Genomic DNA, 22670 nt, shown 5'->3' with positions numbered 1-22670 from the left:
CAAGTCCAATACAAATCAAATGCAAATCCAATCCAAATTCTTTCCAAATCCCATCCAAATTCAAATCTTATCACAAAATCCAATCCAAATACAATCCAAATCCAATCCAAATTCAATCCAAATTCAATCCAAATCCAATGCAAATCCAATCCAAATCCAATCCTAATCCAATCCAAATCCAAATCCAATGCAAATCCAAATCCAAATCCAATCCAATTCCAATCCAAACCAAACCTAGTCCTAATCCAATCCGATACTAAATTCAGTCAATATCCAGATTCAATCCAAATCCAATTCAAATCCAGATTCAATCCAAATCCAATTAAAATCCAGATTCAATCCAAATCCAACTAAAATCCAGATTCAATCCAAATCCAATCCAAACCCAATTCAAGTTCAATCCAAATCCAAACCTAATCCAATCCAAATCCAAATCCAATCCAAATCCAATCCAAACCCAAAACAAACCTAATCCAAATCCAATCCGAAACTAAATCCAGTCAATATCCAGATTCTATCCAAATCCAATTAAAATCCAAATTCAATCCAAATCCAATTAAAATCCAGATTCAATCCATATCCAATCCAAACCCAATTCAAGTTCAATCCAATCCATTTTTTTCCAAATCCAATCCAAATTCAAATATAATCCAATCCAAATCCCAGTCCAATTCAAATCCAGATTCAATCCAAACCCAATCCAAACCGAATTTGAATCTCTAATCCAAATCCAATTTGAATCTAAATACAAATAAAATCCAAATCCTATCCAAATCTAATCCAAATCCAATCCAAATCCAATCCAAACCCAGTCCGAGTCCAATCAAAATCCAATCCGAATCCAATCCAAATCCAATTCAAATCCAATCCAAATTAAATCCAACCCGAATCCAAATCTAATCCGAATCCCATCCAAATCCAAATCCAAACCAAATCCAATCCAAACCCATCCCAAACCGAATCCAATTCCAATGCAAATCCATGTTCAGCAGAAAGTAAGAAGTGAGAAGTGAAAAATGACGATTGAGAAGTGAGGAATGAGACGTCAATGGCCATATTCGGCCTTGCTTGGCTAAATGACTTATTCAGCTAAATGACTTTCAGCCGGGTAGGTTTCGGCCTAATGATTTGTTCGGCCTAATGAAGTTCGGCCAAATGGCTTTCGGCCGAATGAGTTTTGGTTAAACGAGGCTTTCCCAATAGGGTCATTTGGCCGAATGTCGTTTGGCCGAACAGTTAAAATTGTTTCCTTATCGAGTTAAGTGCGAAGTGATATGTTCGAAATGAATAGTGAATTGTGGGAAATGTGATGTTCGAAGTGAGCAAGAGAAGTGAGAAGTGAGTACTAAGAAATGGTAGTGAGAACTGGGTGGAGAGAAATAAAGTGTGATAGTTGCGAAGTGAGACAAGGAAGAAGGAAGTAGAAAGAAATAAAAAAGGAGGAAGAAAGAAAAAGAAAAAAACGGAAGAAGAAAGAAAAAGCCAGAAGAAATAATGAAGAGGAAGGAAGGAAGAAATAATATTAAGAAAGAAGTAAAGGGAAGAAATATGGAATAACGAAAAAAGAAAAGGGAAGAAAGTAGAAAGAAATGGGGAGAAATTAGGAAAAAGATAAAGAAAAGGGAAGAAGGATGAAAGTAGAAGAAGTGGGGAAAAATAAAGAAGGAAAAAGAAAGAAGGAAAGAAGTTGGAAAGAATAAAGATTTATTTCACAATTTCTCATATCTCAATGTTCGGTCCTCACTTCTCATTTCTCACTTTTCACTTCTCACTTCCTATTTCGAGTTTTAAATTTCTCACTTCTTGCTTTTCACTTCTCATTACTCACTTTTCTCTACTTTTTCCATTCGACCAAACGGTATATCGTGCATGTGAACTGTTTCTGACAACATCGAGTTAGCAAAGTATAGACTTACGGAGGGAAAAAACTTTAAATTTCATCGAGTAAGGGAAAAAAGCGAATTACAGAGCATTAGGGTGAGTTCTTTGTACTAACCATTTTCAAGATTTCAAGCTCGTACATATTGACTCAAACTTCTTCACAACTTTTTTTAGTATGAAATACTTTTGGAAATACGATTACACTCAACAGTGAAGATTTTGTTCATTGCCGGAGACCAATGTATTTTTTTTTGAATAGACTCGAATTTCATGAAATACACAATTTTGTGAACAGAAAACCCCTGTTTTTTGCTCATTTTTGTTAGTTCTACATATTCCGTGATATCGTAAAATTATCCATCATGTATTTTTATTTGCTTTTGATTTCGTTTCAAATAGGAATTAGGATTGGATTATGATTTCAAAGAATTTAAAACCGTATAAGTTCGTTCAATTTCAATGTTTGTTTACTTCCTTATCGTTCCCCAAATAATGATTAGTTTCGAAAACCGAAATAACATCCAACAACACTTACCCCCGTTTCATCCGCCAGGTACCGCATGGTGATGTTCAGCACTTTCTCCACCACCGAGCGACCGAAGTCGCTGTCGACGTTCTGTTCCCGGTCCAGGCAGCTCACGCATAACCGCTGCAGCCATGACGATAGGCTCGACCGAACGCATACCTCTGTAAAGAAGAAGAAAGAAAAAATCGGTCATTAAAATGGAAAATGTTCGGAAATCGGGAGCTTTTTTCGATTATGGCAAAATCCCATCCCAAAAATTGAAATATGAATAGATTAGAATCTACGACAATTTATTGAATAGCATTGATTTAATAATCTTTAATTCAGGATGTGATTTTTTTTAGTATTTTTTGTAATTGATCCGACAGTTATGATCGACGAAAAACAGGAAAAAACCCGATCCCAATAACGATTTTTTATGTTTTTTGATGTATTCACACTGCAACGGTATTTTTCAAATGTTTTTCAAATTTCTAAATTATGTACTCAGGCACCGATTAATATAACGGGGCCACGTAAATCGAAATGTAGTTCGTTTTGCCTTTCTCGTATACTAAGTATACGTAAAGGCTATAATTTCACTCCAAAACCAAACTTTCGATAGAAGGCTCGGAGACCCATAGTGTTATATACCAATCGACTCAGCTCGACGAATTGAGGTGATGTCTGTTTGTGTGTATGTATGTATGTGTGTGTGTGTATGTGTGTATGTGTACAAATTTTGTAGACACACTTTTTGGAACTTAGCATTACCCGATTTCCTCGCAACAAGTTGCATTCGACGGGGAATGCGGTCCCATTGTTTGCTATTGGAAATTGGCCTGATCGGACATTGCATTTCGGAATTATTGAAAATCATTGTTTTTTTCAAAAAATTTCAAAATCGAAAACAAATTTTTTCAAGAATGGTGGGAATGCATAGTAATTAATGCAAAAACATGCAAAATGATAGAAAATATGCGATCTATCCCCCTAAAGTGCTTTTTTGACCTTTCCTATGTGATTTTTTCAGTACATTTTACGATGCACGAGAAAGGCATCATCGCCGCTAGGTGGATTAATCTGGGTTTTTTCATACAAGCGTTGCAAATCGCCAGTTGGGCCATTTTCATAAATTACTTCTAAATAGTGCCTAACACGAATAATCGTTAGAGGACGAAAAAGTGTAGCCAAAAGTTAGGCGAATAAAGGGAAAGTCATCCAGTTGAACTGCTGTGGAAGCAGTCACAAGGACGTCCAAAGCCCAGAGAAGATAAACCGAACAGACTGACAACACACCCAAATGGGGTAATTTGTCAAGGGTTTGTTACAGTTTTTTTTCCTTCCACTCACGGTTCTATGTTTCATCCTTTCGCGATAGTTTTCGCTTTTATGTCATCGACTCGCCGCCGGTCCTGATGGACACTGATTGTAGGTTATGGCTGCCCAATCCACGTGGACCCAACGTTTGTTTATCGTTTGTCCAGCCGGTTTGTACCGGATCATGAAACTTGGCTTAACATCTGATACGGTTGAAGTACGCGCGATGGACAAATCAAGAGGGACACGAGACGGAGGATATTCCTGCTTAAAATTTTATGCACCGTGAAAGTTAAATTTTCCGAGCTCGCGATAAGAGTTGCAAGCCCATTCAAGCTTGTTTCAATGAAAGTTGGATTTTTTTCACATGGAAATGGAGTGTCAAGTGGAAAATTGAGAAACTCGGAAAAATCTGTAAAGCTTTTAGTGTTTGATCAAACATCAGACTGAACTGGTTCAAATGGTTGGATCTGTTTTCTACTAATTGTATTTGATTTTAAAACAATTCATTGGATGTCAAAACCATGATCTTTAAATATAGCCGTTTTTTTAAAGTTCATGATTCATGAGCTATGAATATTTCATAAATAAATTTGGTAGGTTTTGAAATTTTGAATTTAAAATCAATTAAAAATAATTTTGATAAAAAATTAACAATAATCATAAAAATCGACACATGGCTAAATATGATGAATATTGAGTATAATAAATTCCTAACGACATTTGATTAAAAAAAATGTGTTGTTGCGATCAATATTTCATAATTTTTGTAATCAAATTGACAGAAGTAATCAGTCAAGAAAATCACACATTCCAACATTTCGCACATTACCATTCAACGAAGGAATCAATATGATAAAGCCTCCAATTAAACATCGAACGATCGTTTTACAGCGTACAACCCCCGGCTCGCTACCAGAAGAGAACACATGTAACGAATCCACTGTGAGCAGCACAATGCCCCAAAACTCTCGAACAACACTCAATCAATCAAGTTTGAAGCACTCATTAAACCACCACTAAACAAATTAATTTCCTCGAAAACGATTTGATCAAACAACTTTTCGAACATCTCCCACCAGCCAGCGCCGGGTGCCTGATTCGACAACCATCCCCAACCCCCCACCCCGGGCACTCGATTTCATGTTGGTTTTTCTCCGGAAAAGCCATTATTGATTTTCCTATCACATCGTTCCGTTGTGGGCGCATTTATCGGGAACCGGTGAATGCTCACAATGCCTCCCCCCCCGGCCTCCTCCGTGGTTCGTATTGTAGTCGTCCTCATCATCGTCATCATCAATTAGCAAGGTACAACCCGCTGCCGGCTCGTCGTAAACAATCTTTTTCACTACTCTTTTGGGGTTGCCCTCACGGGTATCCTCTGGTTCGTCCGTCCGGTCCCGCCGAAAATGGATTAATATCCGTTTTCTTCCGCTACGGAGTGGAAAGATTCACATACATAGGCACAATGGGGCGCGTTACGCACATACACACTCACACTCGCATTCTCGAGCTGGACAAATTTCGGTAAAATATTTTACCCGAGAATTTTCCTAATTAAAGAAAGTTGGGTTAACATTTTTCGCTATTGTGTTCTAATTGGCTCGTTCTCCACACTGAGCGCAAATGGAAATAATTTGATGGTTTAACGAGTTTTCATTAGTCTGAATTTTCAGTTGTGGACTTTATTTTTTAATTCAAGTTGGCTTTAATTCGACGGACGTTCTCGGATAATAAAGAAATATCAGCAACGGAAAGAAAATTCAATGCTACATACGCACATATACACAATCACACGCACGCACACACATTTAAATGGATACAATAACCCGAAAAGTACAATTCATCCGAAATTAATTCTATCGTTGAGGAAATTAAAAGCAAATAAAAGTTTTCCACCCATTTTCACGGCATTTGGATTTCCAGCGGGGAGCGTGTTTGCCCTATATCCATCCTTTGCGTACGTCTGCGTTTGTCACACCCGCTCTGGATTGAAGTACGGACGAGAACGATTGTGAAATCCTCCCCATGCGACAATTTAGTTTTGCCGCTTTAATTCCCATGTTTTAAGTTTCATGATAGAAAATAAGAAAAAAATTGACATTAAAAAAAACTTGTCCTGGAACCTCTGTACACAACACATTCTTTTCCAATTTTGCCGAAACCTTCTTGAAAACGATAACCGTTACCAGATTCTCTGCAATCCACTCCCTAGTCAGAAAATATGTGTCAATTCCGGTTCACCTATTTGGTCCTTCAGGAGATACAATCACCATTACACACATATGAGCTGGGGGAAATTGGAATGGGACGATGCAGCGCGTTGGGCGCCAGCCAGGTATTTCCGAGGAAATCGTCTGGGTCTACAGTCGAGCAGCAGCGGTTGTTTGTTCGCTTTGAACACCACCTGTCTGCCTGCCACGCCGCCGTGCGTTCTTCCTCGTTTTCCACGAATGTTGACAATCACCACTAACTAACTACCGCCACGGTAAGTGGAATTAATGCGAATCCGCCAACAAAACAGTCCTTGTGTATACTCGGCGTAGTCGCGGCGAATTGTTATCGCGGAAGTGGCTCACCGAGGAGCTTTTCTCGGGAAACCTGTTGCCTTTAATCCGGATCCGGATGGTTTTGTTTAAGTCTGATAGGAAGAATTGAAACTTATTTAAGAGGAACATACAGAAAGGTATTTCGGTAGGGGTAGAGCCTTGGGTAGAGCCATTTTGCCGCTTATTCCAGAAATTGATGAAACTTTGTCACGAGCTGTTTGGAAGTTTGGTCACATTCATAAATTTAACACGAATCAAGTTTAATTGATCTTATATAATTATTATTTTCCTCCTGATTATTTTCTGTTTATTTGATTTTTTTGACTGCGTTATAACGTTACTCCGTTACTCCGAATTTGGTTCAAACATAGTTTTAGCCAATAGTTCTCCGAACAAAAGGTTTTTATCCAGTGACTTATTTGTTCGCATCAACAGTCACATGCAACAAGTTAAAGAGAGAAGTTGGTACTATTCCATTGTCCGTGAAAATTACCAAAACATGCAACGAATATAATTGACTATTTGTACGAATCTTTTCATATGGAGATTTCTTGTTTATATCGAGATTGAAGAGGAAATAATGTCAATTGTTTATTTACCGAAATATTTACACAAAATTGATTATTATTTAAAACACACGACACGCAGGCAATTTTTGCAAGGCAGTGTGAAACCACGATCGATAATCAAAGTACCGTTTTGACTCAAATCCCGAATCCAGCTTTTTATTATGGCCACGGGTCAACTATGGTAATTATTTTGCCACATGCTGTGTACGGATTTTATGGTATTTTTCATCCTAGTAACCTTCGTAAAACTGTATATCTATAGAACAACATAAACGTCAAAAAGAGCTTTGTTTTGTCTTTATTTTGAAACACAATTGTAGCTCATTTTTTATATTTTTTATTTCTTTTAGATGGGTGTCCATTCGAATCCTAATTCAAAGCAAGGTCAGCGAGAGCATGGGGAAATTGATGAAGCTCAAGTTAGACTATTTTAAACGTGGATTTACTGTAAGGACAGGTGCGATCATAGCACCTGCATTCAGAGAAAAAGGACAAAAACGAAGTAAATGCTGGATGTTAGAAGTTCTGGATTGAGTGCCAAATCAGTTCGCAGGGAGAAAACAATGATAACTATCCATTTGTGCACGTAAACCTAAATACCTGTGTGTAAAAAACACGTCGGGATAATTGTCTGCATATTTTGATGAGAATATATTTTGAATGGGGGACAAAATTCAAGAATCAAATTCTCGAGGTGGAAGGCTACCTTAACAACCATTCGACAGATACGAAATGCACGTTATTGGTTTGTGTAACTTTGTACGAATTGTCTTAGCCTTAATTTGATTCTGCACAACCGATAGTTCCTTTTTTCAACTGGATTTATGCAATCAATACGCGCATCTTTTGACTGATTTGAAAATGATGCGGATTTTCAATGATCTCTGATCTCTGATGCCTTATGACATTCCGACTCCAGATAAAGTTATTGATTTAGAGAGCTTATCGTTTTTCAGCTCCACGGAGGGCCAATTTCTTTACCTCTGCCTAATCTTAAACCAGGTGTATGAGTAAGTCCCATAAAAAGTAGAGTAAAAGAAACTCAATTAACACGGAACGTAGTATTATAACATATATTAGGAGCATCCTCTGTTCTTACACTTTTCTTAGACTAGAACCAAAACTATTGAATATTATTAATAATTATTCAACCAAAACTATTTAATATTAATAAACACCTGTTGAGAACATACTAAGCGTAGAAAGGTACAAACTAGGATTATCCTCCATGTTCTGGCATTCGTTATCGGATAGGCTCTAACAACATCCGAAGCCATACATTTCCTTCCACTCTGCTACCAACATCAATAAATCGCATGTAACCCCCTAAGGCAAAGTTTTTCCACGAAAATACCAGCGAATCACTAATGGCTAACTAAGCGTACTGTAAAACATATCCTCAGCTCGAGATGTGAGAGAAGTTAGTTTGAAATTACCGCGAAATTTCAATTCCTTGATCTTGCCTTGCCAGTTATATAAGAAATCAGTGAGATAATGTTCTTGAAGTAGTCTATCTGAAATAATGAAAAAGTGAGATGCATGCAAAAATTAATTTTTTATGAACGGGTATTTAGGTTGGGATACGCTTCCAAATAAACAAGAAGACAAATTTTCATCTCGCTGCAAAGAAATTAGAAAACAACAACATTTCCTTCTCTTTCGTTCCTCATAAATTTTGACGTTTACTGGCCTTGTTGTTTTCTAATTTCTTTGCAGCGAGAAAGAGACAAAGCAGTCCGTGCAGTGCCCTATAAGAATCGTACACAGCTAGTGTCAAAATTTAATTACCATAGTTGATTTATGGCTAGCGTAAAAACCTGGATAGAACTCATATTCCGAACACTCGCTTTTGAATGGCCATTACAACTTTATTCGCGCATTTTTTTTCCACAAGTTACTGAGTTCATTTGCAATCTTGGTCCTCCGTATGTAAAAACGATGGAAATTTATGTTTCTGTTTCCGGCCTAAACCGCCATTTTTCGGACTATAAGGCATGTTTGGAATTTGAGTCAAAATGGTATGTCGAGTTTAAAGTTGGAAAATGGAAAAATTTCTTTGAACAGATATTTGGGGAAATATTCAGTTCTCATTCAGATTACTGACAGACATTGCTTATTCACGCTGATTTTTATTTTTTACATGGGTTGCAGTTCGATCGTGTTGGTGGTGGGTACACCAGCTAGTCCGGGAAGACACGAATCGAAATAATTAATTTCTGCATCGAAGTGCAGAAAATTGGGGCAACAAATTAAAGTTTACATAAAGAATTAAAAACTTTCCTTAAAAAATTAAACAAAATGCTGATTAAGAAATCAGAGAAAAGAAAACATAAGCAACAAATAAAAGCAACAAAACAGTTACACAAACAAACAAACAAATATTTTTTCCACAATTTATTGCTCGTATCATGAATTTATAGACTATTGAGAAAATCGTTGGTGACAGTGAATTTTCCCTCAATCTAGTTATCATAGGTTATCATTGAATGATGTGTCACTTTGAAACAAACCAATATTCGCATGGAGAATTTCAATGGTACTTTTTTTCTCGAATTAATATCGGTACTATTTCATTTTTTTTGGTCCATAAGAATTATGGAATGTTTGTAACAATGGCTGGCATAGACATGCTTGGGCAGAACGGTAAGAATGCACAAATACCTACTAGTGTTTGCCAAATGTGTCTGTTGCTACCAAAGATTGCCAAAGGCTACATTCAATAAGGAAATATCAACAACAGACTTTATCTAAACTTTCTTCGTACACGAAACAAACTTTAATAAAAACACCCCACGTTTTTCGAGCTATTGTTATGCTCTAACGGTACGACATTTCCGTATTCCAATTGGTCAATTAATTGCACAATTATGTAGCAATCATTTATTAATTTATTTAGCATTCTTAGAGTATATGAGTACAATGCATATATCGGCATTTCATACTCTTCTACATGAACCGCTGACTCTGAAGAGAGTGAGCCGTGGGAATTGTCTTCAACAAAATTTGCATTTCCACTAAGCCGTCTCCGAGCCTTCAGATAAGAAAATATTAGTACTGTCCAAAAAGCAGTTTGAAGTTACTCCCGTCCCGCCAATGTCCATTTGTTTACAACGAACGAGCAGAACGGGAACAACTTTCAGCCACTTCAAGCTGCTCATTAGACAGCACTGTATTCACTTCCCACTTAAATAATAGTTCCACGAAAAGACATATTCATATACATCATATTCATCTAGTCTGGTAAGAAGTGACGGGGTTTTAAAATTGACCAGATCCACGCTCTTCCATGCTTATTCATTGGATATAGCTGTTTCCTCATGTAAAACCTGCAAAATTTAGAAACTATCTATAAAATTTATCACATGACCAAAGTTTGAAATTACTTACTATTTGATTATCTTTTTTTATTATTAACTAGTCGACCCGGCAGACGTTGTCCTGCAAAGTAGGCGAAAATGCGCTCTCTGAACTGCCCATGCAAAATTTCCATTCAAATCCTAATTTTAGTTTTCCACGATTTACCCAACTTTAATAACGAGTCTCGCATGAGCAAATATCATATAAACCCGTCGGAAACAATATCAAACGTAACAGCTGAAGGAATGAAGAAAATTCATCCAGCCATTTTCGAGTTATGCGGATACGAACACAGACCATTTGACAAGTGATAATCTGAATAGGGGGATCGAAGTGTGCCGCGCTTACGAGTGGACGCGTTTTGTTTTCTGCGCCTAATTTCCGTCACTTTGTAATTCGGTTGGTGAAAATGGCCGATTGATTTCCGGAAAAAGTTTCGGATGACGGTCGTGAATACGTGTTCGTGTGCGCAATTCTGAATACATTGATAGAACAGATGTGAAACATATTTGCAAGAAAGAACAGCTGTCATAATCTTTAAACTAAATTTTTGAACACCGGAAAGATTATGTGTTTCGGGGAAAAAAGTGCATTAATATCGGTGTGGAGTTGCATTTAATATCAAATGGAGTTGCGTATTGGCAGTGCATCAAAAACAGATTGAAAAAGGGAAGATGGTGGTTTCGATTCACACGTGTGGTCCTAATGTCTTAGGTCCTAATAAGAAGAAAAAGTGAGAAGTTTTAAGCCTGAATGTAGTTGAAGAAAGCGATTGTGACAAAAAATACGATACTATGAGAACTGATGTTGAGGTGGGAGGATTGTGTCAGGAAAATTAGCAGTTTTGAGTTTTGAAGTTGTGGAAGGAATTGGAAAAAGTGGTTATGAACAGATCAAATAATACGGATTCGTTTTGTAGCAAAAAAGGCTGCGTGCTGGTTTAACAGCGAAGTCGTCGTGAGAAAGGGCTGAAAGTGGTGTCATAATAAACATGTGAAAAGTTGGAGGGAGGTGGTAATAAGGCTATCTGACGTTTTATCATCTTTCTCTTTCACGCGCACGGGAAGGATAGGATTTGTTTTCATACGGAAACGCTTCGGAAGCGTTTCCGTATGAAAACAAACCCTATCTCGGCTGTGCGCGTGCAAGAGAAAGATGATAAACGTCAGATAGCCTTATGGGCATGAATGGAAAAAGAAAAAAAGTTAAGAAAAGCCAATGAAAATAGAATTGCGAAAGGCGGATGGCAAACGGATGGATGGTTTATTAAGTGTTCAAGTTAAGTTGAGAAAACTAACAGTTTAGTTTTTATGGTGGGAATGGGAAGAAACTGATCGTGAACAAAACAACAATGTTGGCAATAAGGCTATCTGACGTTTATCATCTTTCTCTTGCACGCGCACAGGCGGGATAGGGTTTGTTTTCATACGGAAACGCTTCCGAAGCGTTTCCGTATGAAAACAAATCCTATCTTTTACGTGCGCGTGCAAGAGAAAGATGATTAAACGTCAGATAGCCTTATAGACAATTACTGAACTAAGAGGAGGGTATAGCTACACAATCGATAGTAAAAGGGATTGCGGGCTAGAGTGGAAAAAAGGAAAGATATCATATCGGTATCATAAGAATCGGCCGTTGATGGGAAAATGAGAAGTATTGAGTTTGTGGAAGGAGTTGGGAATTAGAAGACGGTTGTAAACACAACACGAAAAAAGAAGTATAAGGGGAAGATAATAGTGCTGTCCAATGAGAGCTTGAAGTAGCTCGAGGTTTCTTCCTGTCCTGCTCATGCCCATTTGTTGACAATAAAGAACAAGCAGGACGGGAACAACTTCGAGCTATTTCAAGCTACTCATTGGACAGCACTAATAAGCGAATTGGTGATACGATGGAAGCATGGTGGATATAACGTAAAGGTATAATATCGGAATTATGAGCAATAGAGGGAATTGGTAAAAGGTGAATGTTATCAGAACAAATGATACAGGTATCCTGGAATTGGTGAACTATTTATCGGAAGGATATAGAAAATATAGAGATTTAATTTTATTAGGAAACAAATAAGGGGAATGGGAGTGTAATAAACTTTCTTTTTTTTCTCGTTTCAGAGAGCGAGCATTGGCGCTTAAACCTAGGCTAATTAGCCAGGGCAAGTTTAATGGCTTTGCCCCATCCCAGGTAAATCAACAATGGAGTGACATAAATTTCTTAGCATGGTCACTTCCAACGTTCGTTCAATCTTATGATATCATTTGCTTATGATGATATTCCTAAACTATATCTCTACCCACCATCCAACTCCTTGACATCTATGAGGGCGTCGGTGAGTCGCTGGTCTCTCGTTAAGTAGATGTCATATCAGTATTTCCTTCCCTTCCCTAGTAACGGAGAAGATGGGCGTGGCCAGCAATGGTAGCTTTCTTGCTTTATCATTTTAGACCCCCAATTGGATTTCTATTAAATCCCAATTAGTAATCCATAAGCAGTTGGGGTAAGAAAGTTAAAGAATATACATGACAGCTATCAGTATGCAATCTACGAAATACTCCGTTACAACGCAACGCAACAAGTGAAAATCTGAATATGATCAAAACAAACGTTGGAGAATGTTTGTCGATCAAAGTACCTACGCGCATGGTTTCAAGTGAACTGAGGGATTGTGGTTGAGCAAATAATTTTCGCTCAGGAGTCTATAAAAGTGCAAATTACTCAATATGCAAAAAAACACAATAAAAAATATAAAAATTTTCATAAAAAAATAAAAAAGCAATAATAAAAAGTATTGAAAAAAATACCCAGTTTTATTGCTTCTTTATATTTTATAATTTTTATATTTTTTTATTGCTCTTTCTTGATTTTGTGTGGAAAGTTCTTAATTTTTGTGGAAAAAATATTTATTTTGAGGGAAATTTTGTTATTGTTTATTTTCTAATATTGATTTATTCATGATTTTTTTTTGTATTTTTTATCAATGGAACATTTTGATTTTTTTATGGAAAATTCTCTTTTTTAATTGCAATTTATGCTTCTAAACAAGCTTATAAAATTTTATTTCGTGAATTTTTTTTATTATTTAAGGAAATTTCATATTATTGCTTAACCCTGATTTTTATTGGCAATTTTCAATTTTTTTTATGGAAAATTTCTAATTTTCCAGAGGAGAGGGGGCTTTACTTTAGTCGAATATTGACTGGTGCGGGATTTTAATTTGCCAGCTAGTCCGAGAGAACGCGTAGTGAAAAAAATAATTTCTGCATCGAAGAGCAGATAAATTATTAGTGCAGGATCGGTCGTGTTGTAGAAGCTTATGAGACGAAGCATATTGATGTCATGTTGGATTGATTTGTTTTCGTCTTCGTGACTTGAAAATAACTTCGATCGCAATGAATATTTAGTCGCTTACGCTAGTGAATTACCTTCTTAACTAACCCACTATCCCTTTCCCGTGGCGCTCGCGGATATTCAGAGGATTATTCGGTCTCTTGTAGCAATGAGTGTCGAATTAATTTTCCTCTTCTAATCCTAAGATGAATGTGAGAACGGGTTCGGCATCGTTATTGGTCTTGAATTAATGAACCCCCAAAGCATGTACAGTGAGAATAGTTTTCTTATCCCTAGAAGGCTATTCAATTGATGAGTTGTGCATATTTGTTGTTTCTCGGCCAATCACGACTAGCAACTACGATGTGTGCAGTGTGTTGAGCTAATCTTTTATTTTTTACATGAGTTAAATATTGGCCCTTGTTATGTTTTTTTTTACAGAAACTAGAGCCTCTACTGAGCTGATTGATATATTGATTTCACTGATCGGATGACAAACATCTTGGATATGGTCGTTTCCGTAAACGCGGTGCATATTTCCATATATTTGCTCAGAAATGTAGTGCAAACGAATTATGTTTGAGTATTTTCCCAATGAGTGTATTTTTAATGATTCTCCTCTCCATATTTGCTTTGTTATGGCCTAGCTAGCTTAGCTTAGCTTTGGCTAGCTACAAATGTCCATGGTTGCGGCTCCGTGATTGACAGAATCAGTGAAATTGCACAAAGAATTAACTGAATGATTGACTGGGAATGTTCAAGCATTTGCAGTATGCAAGTTTCAGTGAATTAGATGTTCGGATGATCAATAATGGCGCCGGGTACGTCCTTGTAGGCAGTTAGGATGAGGGAAGGGATATTAGAAGGTGATTTCTGCTATTTGAAGATCGTGTTAACCTCTGCGTCTCCACGAAAACCACAGGAAGGATTTATCACTTAGTCGGTAGGTATCGGTAGGATTCACTCTGATAAGTTATGCGACATTTTAGTTTTTTTTTACACAATATTATAACAAACTATTATTCGGCCACACAAAGCAGAAACACCATGAAACGCGCACTAATTAACTTACGCAACCAGATCGTGCGAAGTGTCTAAGAACCAAGCACTGTGGAGGATCGCGCATTGAAAGCATTATTTCTATTAGAACATTGTTCACTTTATCCCGAAGCGACATGACCAAATTACCCTCTTAGTTTTGTTTTTTTTTATTCTGAATAAAAAAACTATATTACGTCATCTAGTACCCCTTCATAACAAGAAAAATAAATAATGTTAATGATATTTTATATTTATTACCACAAACTCATAGTTTTGATGGATTAAATGCCACAGTTCCGAAATTACATCAAACTATTAGGAAGGCGCACAGAATTTGACTAAAATTTCGCTACTTAATAGTTATTTCATGATTTGAAATAGCTCGAAATGTATGAAATGCTTGAATAATGGGGCAGCATGGAAAATATTACGAGAAATCCATAAATATAGGATACACAACCACCATTACTATTTAGCCCTAGAAAAAATCTCGTAGGAAAACTATGGAGGAAATGTTAAAAACAGCGAAATTTATCAGAAATAAAAACGAGGGGACAAATACAGAAATTATTGAAGAAATCACAGTTGCTTTGGAAATGTTCGGAAATTTCATTCAATTTGGAAAACAAAAATCAGAATGATATTTTGAATTCAAAGGAGGAACTTTAAAAACTAAAATTTAAAAAAAAAATCTGAAGCTATTGTAGAAACTTGTAGATGACATTCAGGGCTAGTAGCTAATTTAGGGATAAATAAGAGTGGCTTCAGTGACTGAAATAATAAAAATAGTGACCAAATAGTGACGAAGAAGTGACTTCCAAATTTGAGTATTTTATAGTCTTCTATACATTTGTTGTGGGGCCCTCCTTAGCCGTGCGGTAAAATGCGCGGCTACAAAGCAAGACCATGCTGAGGGTGGCTGGGTTCGATTCCCGGTGCCGGTCTAGGCAATTTTCGATTTTGAAATTGTCTCGACTTCCCTGGGCATAAAAGTATCATCGTGTTAGCCTCATGATATACGAATGCAAAAATGGTAACTTGGCTTAGAAACCTCGCAGTTAATAACTGTGGAAGTGCTTAATGAACACTAAGCTGCGAGGCGGCTCTGTCCCAGTGTGGGGATGTAATGCCAATAAGAAGAAGAAGAACATTTGTTGTATAAGTACAGCATAAATTGTGATCACCCGTTTGCAAGTATCAGTACTTTATGTAAAGAAACAACATTTTTTCTCCACGACCTCCTGCACTAAGATGGGGTGGATGGGGTGGATGGGAATAAGATTAGGCTCGTTCTGAAAGGATCGCTGGGCAAGTTCAATATTAGGAAAACAATTTAAATGCTCAAAATGCTTCCTCGACATCGGCGTTGCCGCAATCAAAGCTCAGGGTTTCTACTTTTCATTTTGATGAGACAAGAGTAAGCGTTTTTCGGGTTTAGGGAGAACCTTTTTTCGTTGTTTTCGGCGAGAAACATCATTCACCCATCACCCTCTCAACAAACATTGGTAGCTGATAGAGCGCATATTCAGCAAAACATAATTTCTGCAGTTAAAAAATTAGCATATTCAGCTCTAATTGTTAGTTGAAAATTCTCTAGAGCTAGCTTTGGAAGATAAACGATAAGCGCTTTTCCTCTCATCTATTTTTCGTGAGATTCATTGTCGAATAATTTGAAAAAAAGTAAAGCCGCGACGATATTTGAACCTAAAACATCAACAATAATACCGTAGTGATGCGCTCACTCTAGTCACATCAACACACTATCTGCATGTAGAGCCTTCTCGCGGTTTTCTGCATAACATTCTGTATAAAATTTTCAAGATCTGAATGAGTATCATGGTTCTTCATCGTAAGTTGTGCCGTCCAACTACAGTTTACTATTTTTTGATGTTTCTGCATATAAACTTCCAACGAGTTTAGCACCGCCCAAACGTTGACCGATTTGGCTGAAATTTTGTCCAGAGCATCAAATAGAATTGAATAAGAGGGCCCATCAAAAAATTTGAAAAAGTTTTTGCCATACTAGGGTAACGGCTGTATTTTGGACCGGGCTCATATTTTGGACCACCTAGCTGAATTTTGCATTTATATCACACAAAACTAAATAAAGCATGCATCATTTAAACTTTATTGCAAAAAGAAACTATCCATAAGGTATCTCCTACATTTGTTTCTTATAACATATAGCAATTTTGAAAAAATATTGTCATGCATTTAACCATTCCGGCTGGATTAGACCAAAACCAAGACGCCATTGTAAAATTTAAGTCAACTTTTAAAAGCTGTAGGTTTATTTGTGCATAGATTCAATACGTGTGAATGATGTTGTTCACTTATTAAAACCTAATTGAAGCAGTTTCATAGCTCGAGCAAAACATTGTGAGTTTAATAACAGTATTCTGAGGCATGTCGAAAATAGGTTCATTTTTCATTGAACCAAATATATTTTGGACATACCTTTATTTTTAGTTCAATATCTCTTAAACTTTTGTTTTTACCAACCATTTGTTTCTCTAGTATCAAACAATTCATAAATTCTCTTCACTACCGTTCATTGATGTAAGCCCTAGGAAAATGTCTATTAAACCAACATGTAACCGTTTTCATTATTTCCTTACGATCGTTTGGAAAAGAACGTGCAATGAGCAAAGAAGAACCGAGCAACCCACTACTATCAATAACACAAATGGAACAGATCTGGCAAACTACACAAAAAATATGGCAGGGTAGGAGTAATCAGGTGCATACATCATGACCATGGACAGAACGTTTGTTTTGCTTTGATGATGCTGCACCGAGTGGTACTGAAATTGATAATAGCTTCAATACCCTTAGCTGATAGATATTGTTCTATGCCTTAAAGTGGTTATAAAAATGTATTGATTAACAAAAAATTTAAGGATAAACGCCAAAAATGCTGGAGATCACTAGCTTGATCTAATAGTAACATAACTTTGCAAGCAATACAAAATTGTTCGAGTGGTCCAAAATATGTTCAACAGGTGGTCCAAAATAAAAACAGGTGGTCCAAAATTAAATCTTACATATCTTCAGAATTTATGATAGTTTGGTTCTTTCGGTGGGATTTACAACATTTTTACCTACAAATCCTATCCAGCATTCACCACTGTTTAGTTGCTTAGGGGATTGATCAAGCATTATTACAAAATCCAACTTTTATTCGAAAAATTGTTCGGCCATCTCCTAAAGTGGTCCAAAATACCTCCCTTACCCTAATTTGAGCCATCCTATTGTAGGATATATGTTTCCTACTATCGTTTGCAATGGTTATGGCACGAAAAGGCTAGAGGATACGAAAGACAACGAGCAAACGAACTTTTCGCGGCAATCCAAGTGAGCGAAAAAATATTTTCACTTATTAGATTGGTTGTCATAGCCGATAAGCGAAAAAAATGTTCGTAAATAATTATCCTATCCTGTGAGTGAGCTTTACGAACCCTGCTAAACAAGTCACCTGAGCTAATTTAGGCTCATTTACAGCCGTTTTCTTGGTAAACATTTGGTTCCAACACACATTATTTCTGTACTCTGTACTCGAGGTCAGTACTTTACATTTTAGCAAGCACCATTCTTAGCTTAGTTGGTTAAAAGCACCAGTCTAGCGTACGGAGGGTTGTGGGTTCGAGTCCCATCGAAGGAAAGTGGTTACCTCCAGTTCATTTTTCAAATCAAGATCTTTCACATAATGTACATATACACATCTGAGTTTTCAGAACATTGTAAAAAAAAGCTCCATTCGCTAAGAAGAATATCATAGTTGATCTGAATCAAAAGTAACTTGGAGCTTTCACTGGATGCAACGGCTGGCGGGCCTCAACCCGCAATTTAGCAATGTTTTATAAAAGATTTTTTAAAGCAGACTTTTTCCATAAATTGGGCTTACAAACTCGACCGACAATGGTTCACACAAACTTAGCTCAGTGTGCATTAGATGCATGAGTAGCTCTTCCCTATAGAAGAAACCTTTAAATATTGCAACGTAAACATTGACATGTTTAGCAAATTGCTTCGCGTATTCTACAAAATAGAAGGAAAAAACAGAGTCTATTATATAGAGTTGCGCAAAGAGTGAAGCCAAATCTACATATTGAACTGTCAAACCGTCTACCTATCGAGCAAAGTAAACAAATGCTTGTTGGTGAGGCGGAAGTATTGTTATCGCCTTTATGATTATTATGGCGAATTAAAACGCATGAATTGAAATGTATTAGATTTGATCTAGCGACAGCTTCAAAATACATCAATACATTCCCCAATAAAGTAACAAGAAACCCACGTATTTGCACTCTGTGGGTGACTACGTTATCGAATTAAAAAGCTTTAGAAGTGAACGCTCCTGTGAAGTCACTTGATGGGTTGAACAAAAGTGAAAGTTGGCAACAGAATAAGAAGAGCATCATTCAGAATAAGTGTAAGAAGATCCTCTTTGGGTAACTCTATATAATAGACTCTGGGAAAAAATACTGCTAGTAGGCCACGATATCTGTGGAATCAGCGGAAAAAGTCATTGTTTACGTTTGCGACTTTCACCCTTATGAAACAACAATGCCGAAGTGATTTTTTATTGCAACAAATCGGCTTTACGAAAATGGTGACCATTTTTCGAAAAATAGTGACTTAAGTGACTTTTGGATGCAAATAGTGAATTTTTAGTGACTAGACCTAAAATAGTGACTCACTACCAGCTCTAATAAATAAACTCTGGATAAAATATTCTGGGAAGTTTCAGAAGAACTTTCGAGAGAAAAAAAAACTATGTGGAAAAACTTTTTATGAAATTCATATTACATACCAAGAACATTAGGTAGATCTGGAATCTGGAGTTAATTTTTGTGCATGTTTTGGCGGAAACTCGAAATGTGCCACGTATGAAAAAGCACGTGATTTGTGTTTGGCAAATGTTTGCGTTTTTTTTTAATTAAACCTAAATTAAAATTTACCCTAATTTATTTAAAACTTAAAAATGTTAAAGTTGAATTTGAAAGAATGTTTAAGGGCAAGCAGTGGACAGAAGTGGATGAAGGTCATGAAAAAAAAAATGTTTTTTTCACATATCAATCGATTGATGTCCCATATAAAAAAACTGTACCCGAGCGAACAAAAATAATCGCCGTCCGCCGAACTATAGGATGCGTAAGCCATTGCGTGTCGTTATTACACTATGTGGTCTTCTGAAAATGCGCAACCGAAGACTGCTACAACCATTCTACTGAAATCGGTCATCAATTATGCGGCTTGATCCGATGACTCGGATTGATTCTAAAAAGCTCCACTGTCCACCCAATAATATCACCCTCAGAACAGCAAGCTACGATGAACTTCAACTCCTATGTCAAGCAAACCTCCCTTTTATTTTTCCGTGATCGTATCAGAATCATAACAACTGTGTTTGTCCCAAAATTCCATATCCAACCGACCCGGAGGGGGTACCTCAAGTTATGCCTAGTTTTTAGGAGGATGTATCACTCAACAAAAAAGGTTAAAAATCACTGCATAAGGGGATGATGCCGTATGTATACCGATCCTAAAGCATTTGCCGCTTCCTAGCAGCTCGCTGTTGTGGACTTTGTTCCTCCTTGCGACGGGCTCGTCGTTGATTTCTTGCTTAACTTTTCAAAAGGTCCTAAGTAACATTTTTTTCATGAATTAATTTGAATAGCGTAATCAACAGACCAATATGAAAGATTTTGATTGCAGTACTCAAATTAATTCATGAAAAAAATGTTACTTAGGTCCTTTTGAAAAGTTAAGCGAGATTTGTCCCAATCACATAGTTCTAAAGAGTGCATGAAGGTATATCCGGTTGAAGTAGTATATACCACACTTGATTTCCGAGGCCATAGTGTCCTACAGATGCTGAATCTCCTTCACATAGGTTCTCATAGCTGCGAGTAGTATCGAGAGTTCAACCAATGATTGATTTAAAAATTGTTGACTATTTCCATTATTGCTTTTGGATGAAAACGGGACAGAATTTCGAGAGAACTATTGGACTTTCAACATACCGCACAAGGATAAACTTTCGATACTTCACAAAAGCTGGATAATAACCCATTCCAAAAAGTAATCCGAAACGACTAGAATGTGATGGTTTCCACGACAGTTTCGAGGTAGGGGTCCAATATAATCGACCGAAATGACCTGCCTTCGTCAGTAATACCCTACGAACTTTTTGGTTGCGCTGAGACCTTTTGAAGCATGGAGGTTGTACCATGATGTAGTCGATGTGCCTTGAACTATTGCAACACTACAATACAGGGGCATCCGGGAACACATTCTTCTTCCCTTTACGATGAATAACCAGGGAATCAATTTTTCTTGGATTCACATGCGAAACAAGCCACAAAACAGAACCAACGACAAAGTTTTGTTCTTGTCGGAGATAATAATGACAAAGATCCGAAAAATTTTGTCAACAACAAAAACGAAAACAATTTTGTTGCTAACTTTTTATCCCGTTATTTTTCATTATCTCTACAACATTTTTTGGTTTAATTACTATTTAATAATTTTCCTCCGATTTTTTCCAGGAAAGATCTTTCTATAATGGTAGCATAGAAAATTGTTCTCCCTATTTTATTCTGAAGACCCTTTGAATACATCTTCCTCCGCAAGACTGTCACACTTTTTTTTAGTTTTCTCTGAAAAAAGATTTTCCACAGAGCTCTTCCAACAGAGCTCATTTTGTTTCTGAATTTTTATCCCACAAATTGTTTAAAAAGTGAAAACACTAAAGAGGCTACAGAAACACATTTGACAGTGTATCCAACAGTTTTTCAAAATTTACTAGAAATATTATCCTGATAGGATTTCTCCAACAATTCAGTTAAGCATTTTTTCGTGGATACTTGATCAAATTCCTTTAAAAAATCTTCCTCAAATTTCTCTTTCAAAATGTTCAACAAAAACTCATCAATGATTTCATATTTTCAACAACTTGCACAGATTTTGTCACAAATCATCTAAAAACAATCGGTAATTCTTGAAAAAGAAATATATTTTTGTTTTTATTTTAAGAATTATATAGAGAAAGTTTCATCACGCAGCATATCAGCCGAGTGGAAAACCCCATTATATCATTGTGTGCCAAAACCTATAAAATTCTGAACTTTTTCGATTGTTTTGCAAATTTTAGTGTTTGTTTGTTGATGAAAAAGCATATGGCATCAAATTGGTTGTCGAACTTTTCCTAGTGGTCGAACTGGGATTCCAAGATGCTTCACTTAAGACGTTCAATCTTTTTGGCAAACAGCTCAGTACAGAGCAAATAGTTAGAACGGCTATACCTCCCCTAAACATCGTGGCTAGTTTCTTCACTGGCTGAGAAATTTTCATATTTAAAGGAACAAAACTATATCATCCATGGGCTAAAATATGTTTTGGTTAAGTCGGAATCATAGATGAAAGCTCGCATTGAACTCCTCTTAAATAGCATGTCAAAGATAGCCAACGGTTAGTCAAAAGAAGCTCAGTCCAATGTTAGTTCCAATTTCTGTTATTTTAAAGTGGTAGACCCAATCCATTGTACCCATCTACTTGATATGCCTAATAACTGTGTGAAGATTTTTGTTTTTTTTTTTCTGTTGCATTAATAATTTACAATAATTTCTGTGAATTTAAAATGACTCCATCTTTAAGGAAACAGATGAGGGCAGATTGGCTAACGGTATCGTCAGCTAAGGCATCTCGTATGTTTGTAGCTGTTCCGTAGCTGGAGCGAGGAACGTCAAACTTTGCACATCAGCACTGAGTTTTGTCGAAATTATGTGAGAATTGGGTGTGGTCGGTGTACAGGGTGTTCAATAAGTTCGAATACAAATGTTCGATCATTGTGTTTGTAAGCCCAATGTACATATTCTGTATAAGTATTGGTGTCAGCGTTAGCGGTATATAAACGCTAACGGATGTGTGTGGTGTTGACATTCTGTCACTTGTTGTTTGTTTATTACGCGCGGTGAAAATGGATTGGGGGCTGGGGCATTGTAAACAGCATTTTTTGAAGGTCAAAATCATTGCGGTGTACTACAAAACTGAGATTTTGGGGAAGATTGATACCCCCAGTGGCCCAGTGATAAGACGGAGTTCAGCCCAACGTGTTCCAATAGG

At 36.8% G+C, this 22670-nt stretch overlaps 1 protein-coding gene across 2 annotated transcripts in view; it reads right to left on the bottom strand.

Annotated features, from left to right (window-relative positions):
• Nucleotides 1-22670, bottom strand: part of LOC134210545 (serine/threonine-protein phosphatase 4 regulatory subunit 1-like) — a 659316-nt gene that overhangs the window by 23142 nt on the left and 613504 nt on the right. For both annotated transcript variants that reach the window (XM_062686590.1, XM_062686591.1), the window contains one exon: nt 2417-2568. In XM_062686590.1, the coding sequence (XP_062542574.1) occupies nt 2417-2568 (152 nt within the window). The remainder of the gene's footprint in view (nt 1-2416; nt 2569-22670) is intronic.

This window comes from Armigeres subalbatus, chromosome 2, assembly GCF_024139115.2.
Source record: "Armigeres subalbatus isolate Guangzhou_Male chromosome 2, GZ_Asu_2, whole genome shotgun sequence".
In the NCBI taxonomy this organism is placed as follows: Eukaryota; Metazoa; Arthropoda; class Insecta; order Diptera; family Culicidae; genus Armigeres; species Armigeres subalbatus.
The sequence above is the reverse complement of the archived record's forward strand: the minus strand, read 5'-3'. Positions and strand labels throughout refer to the sequence as shown.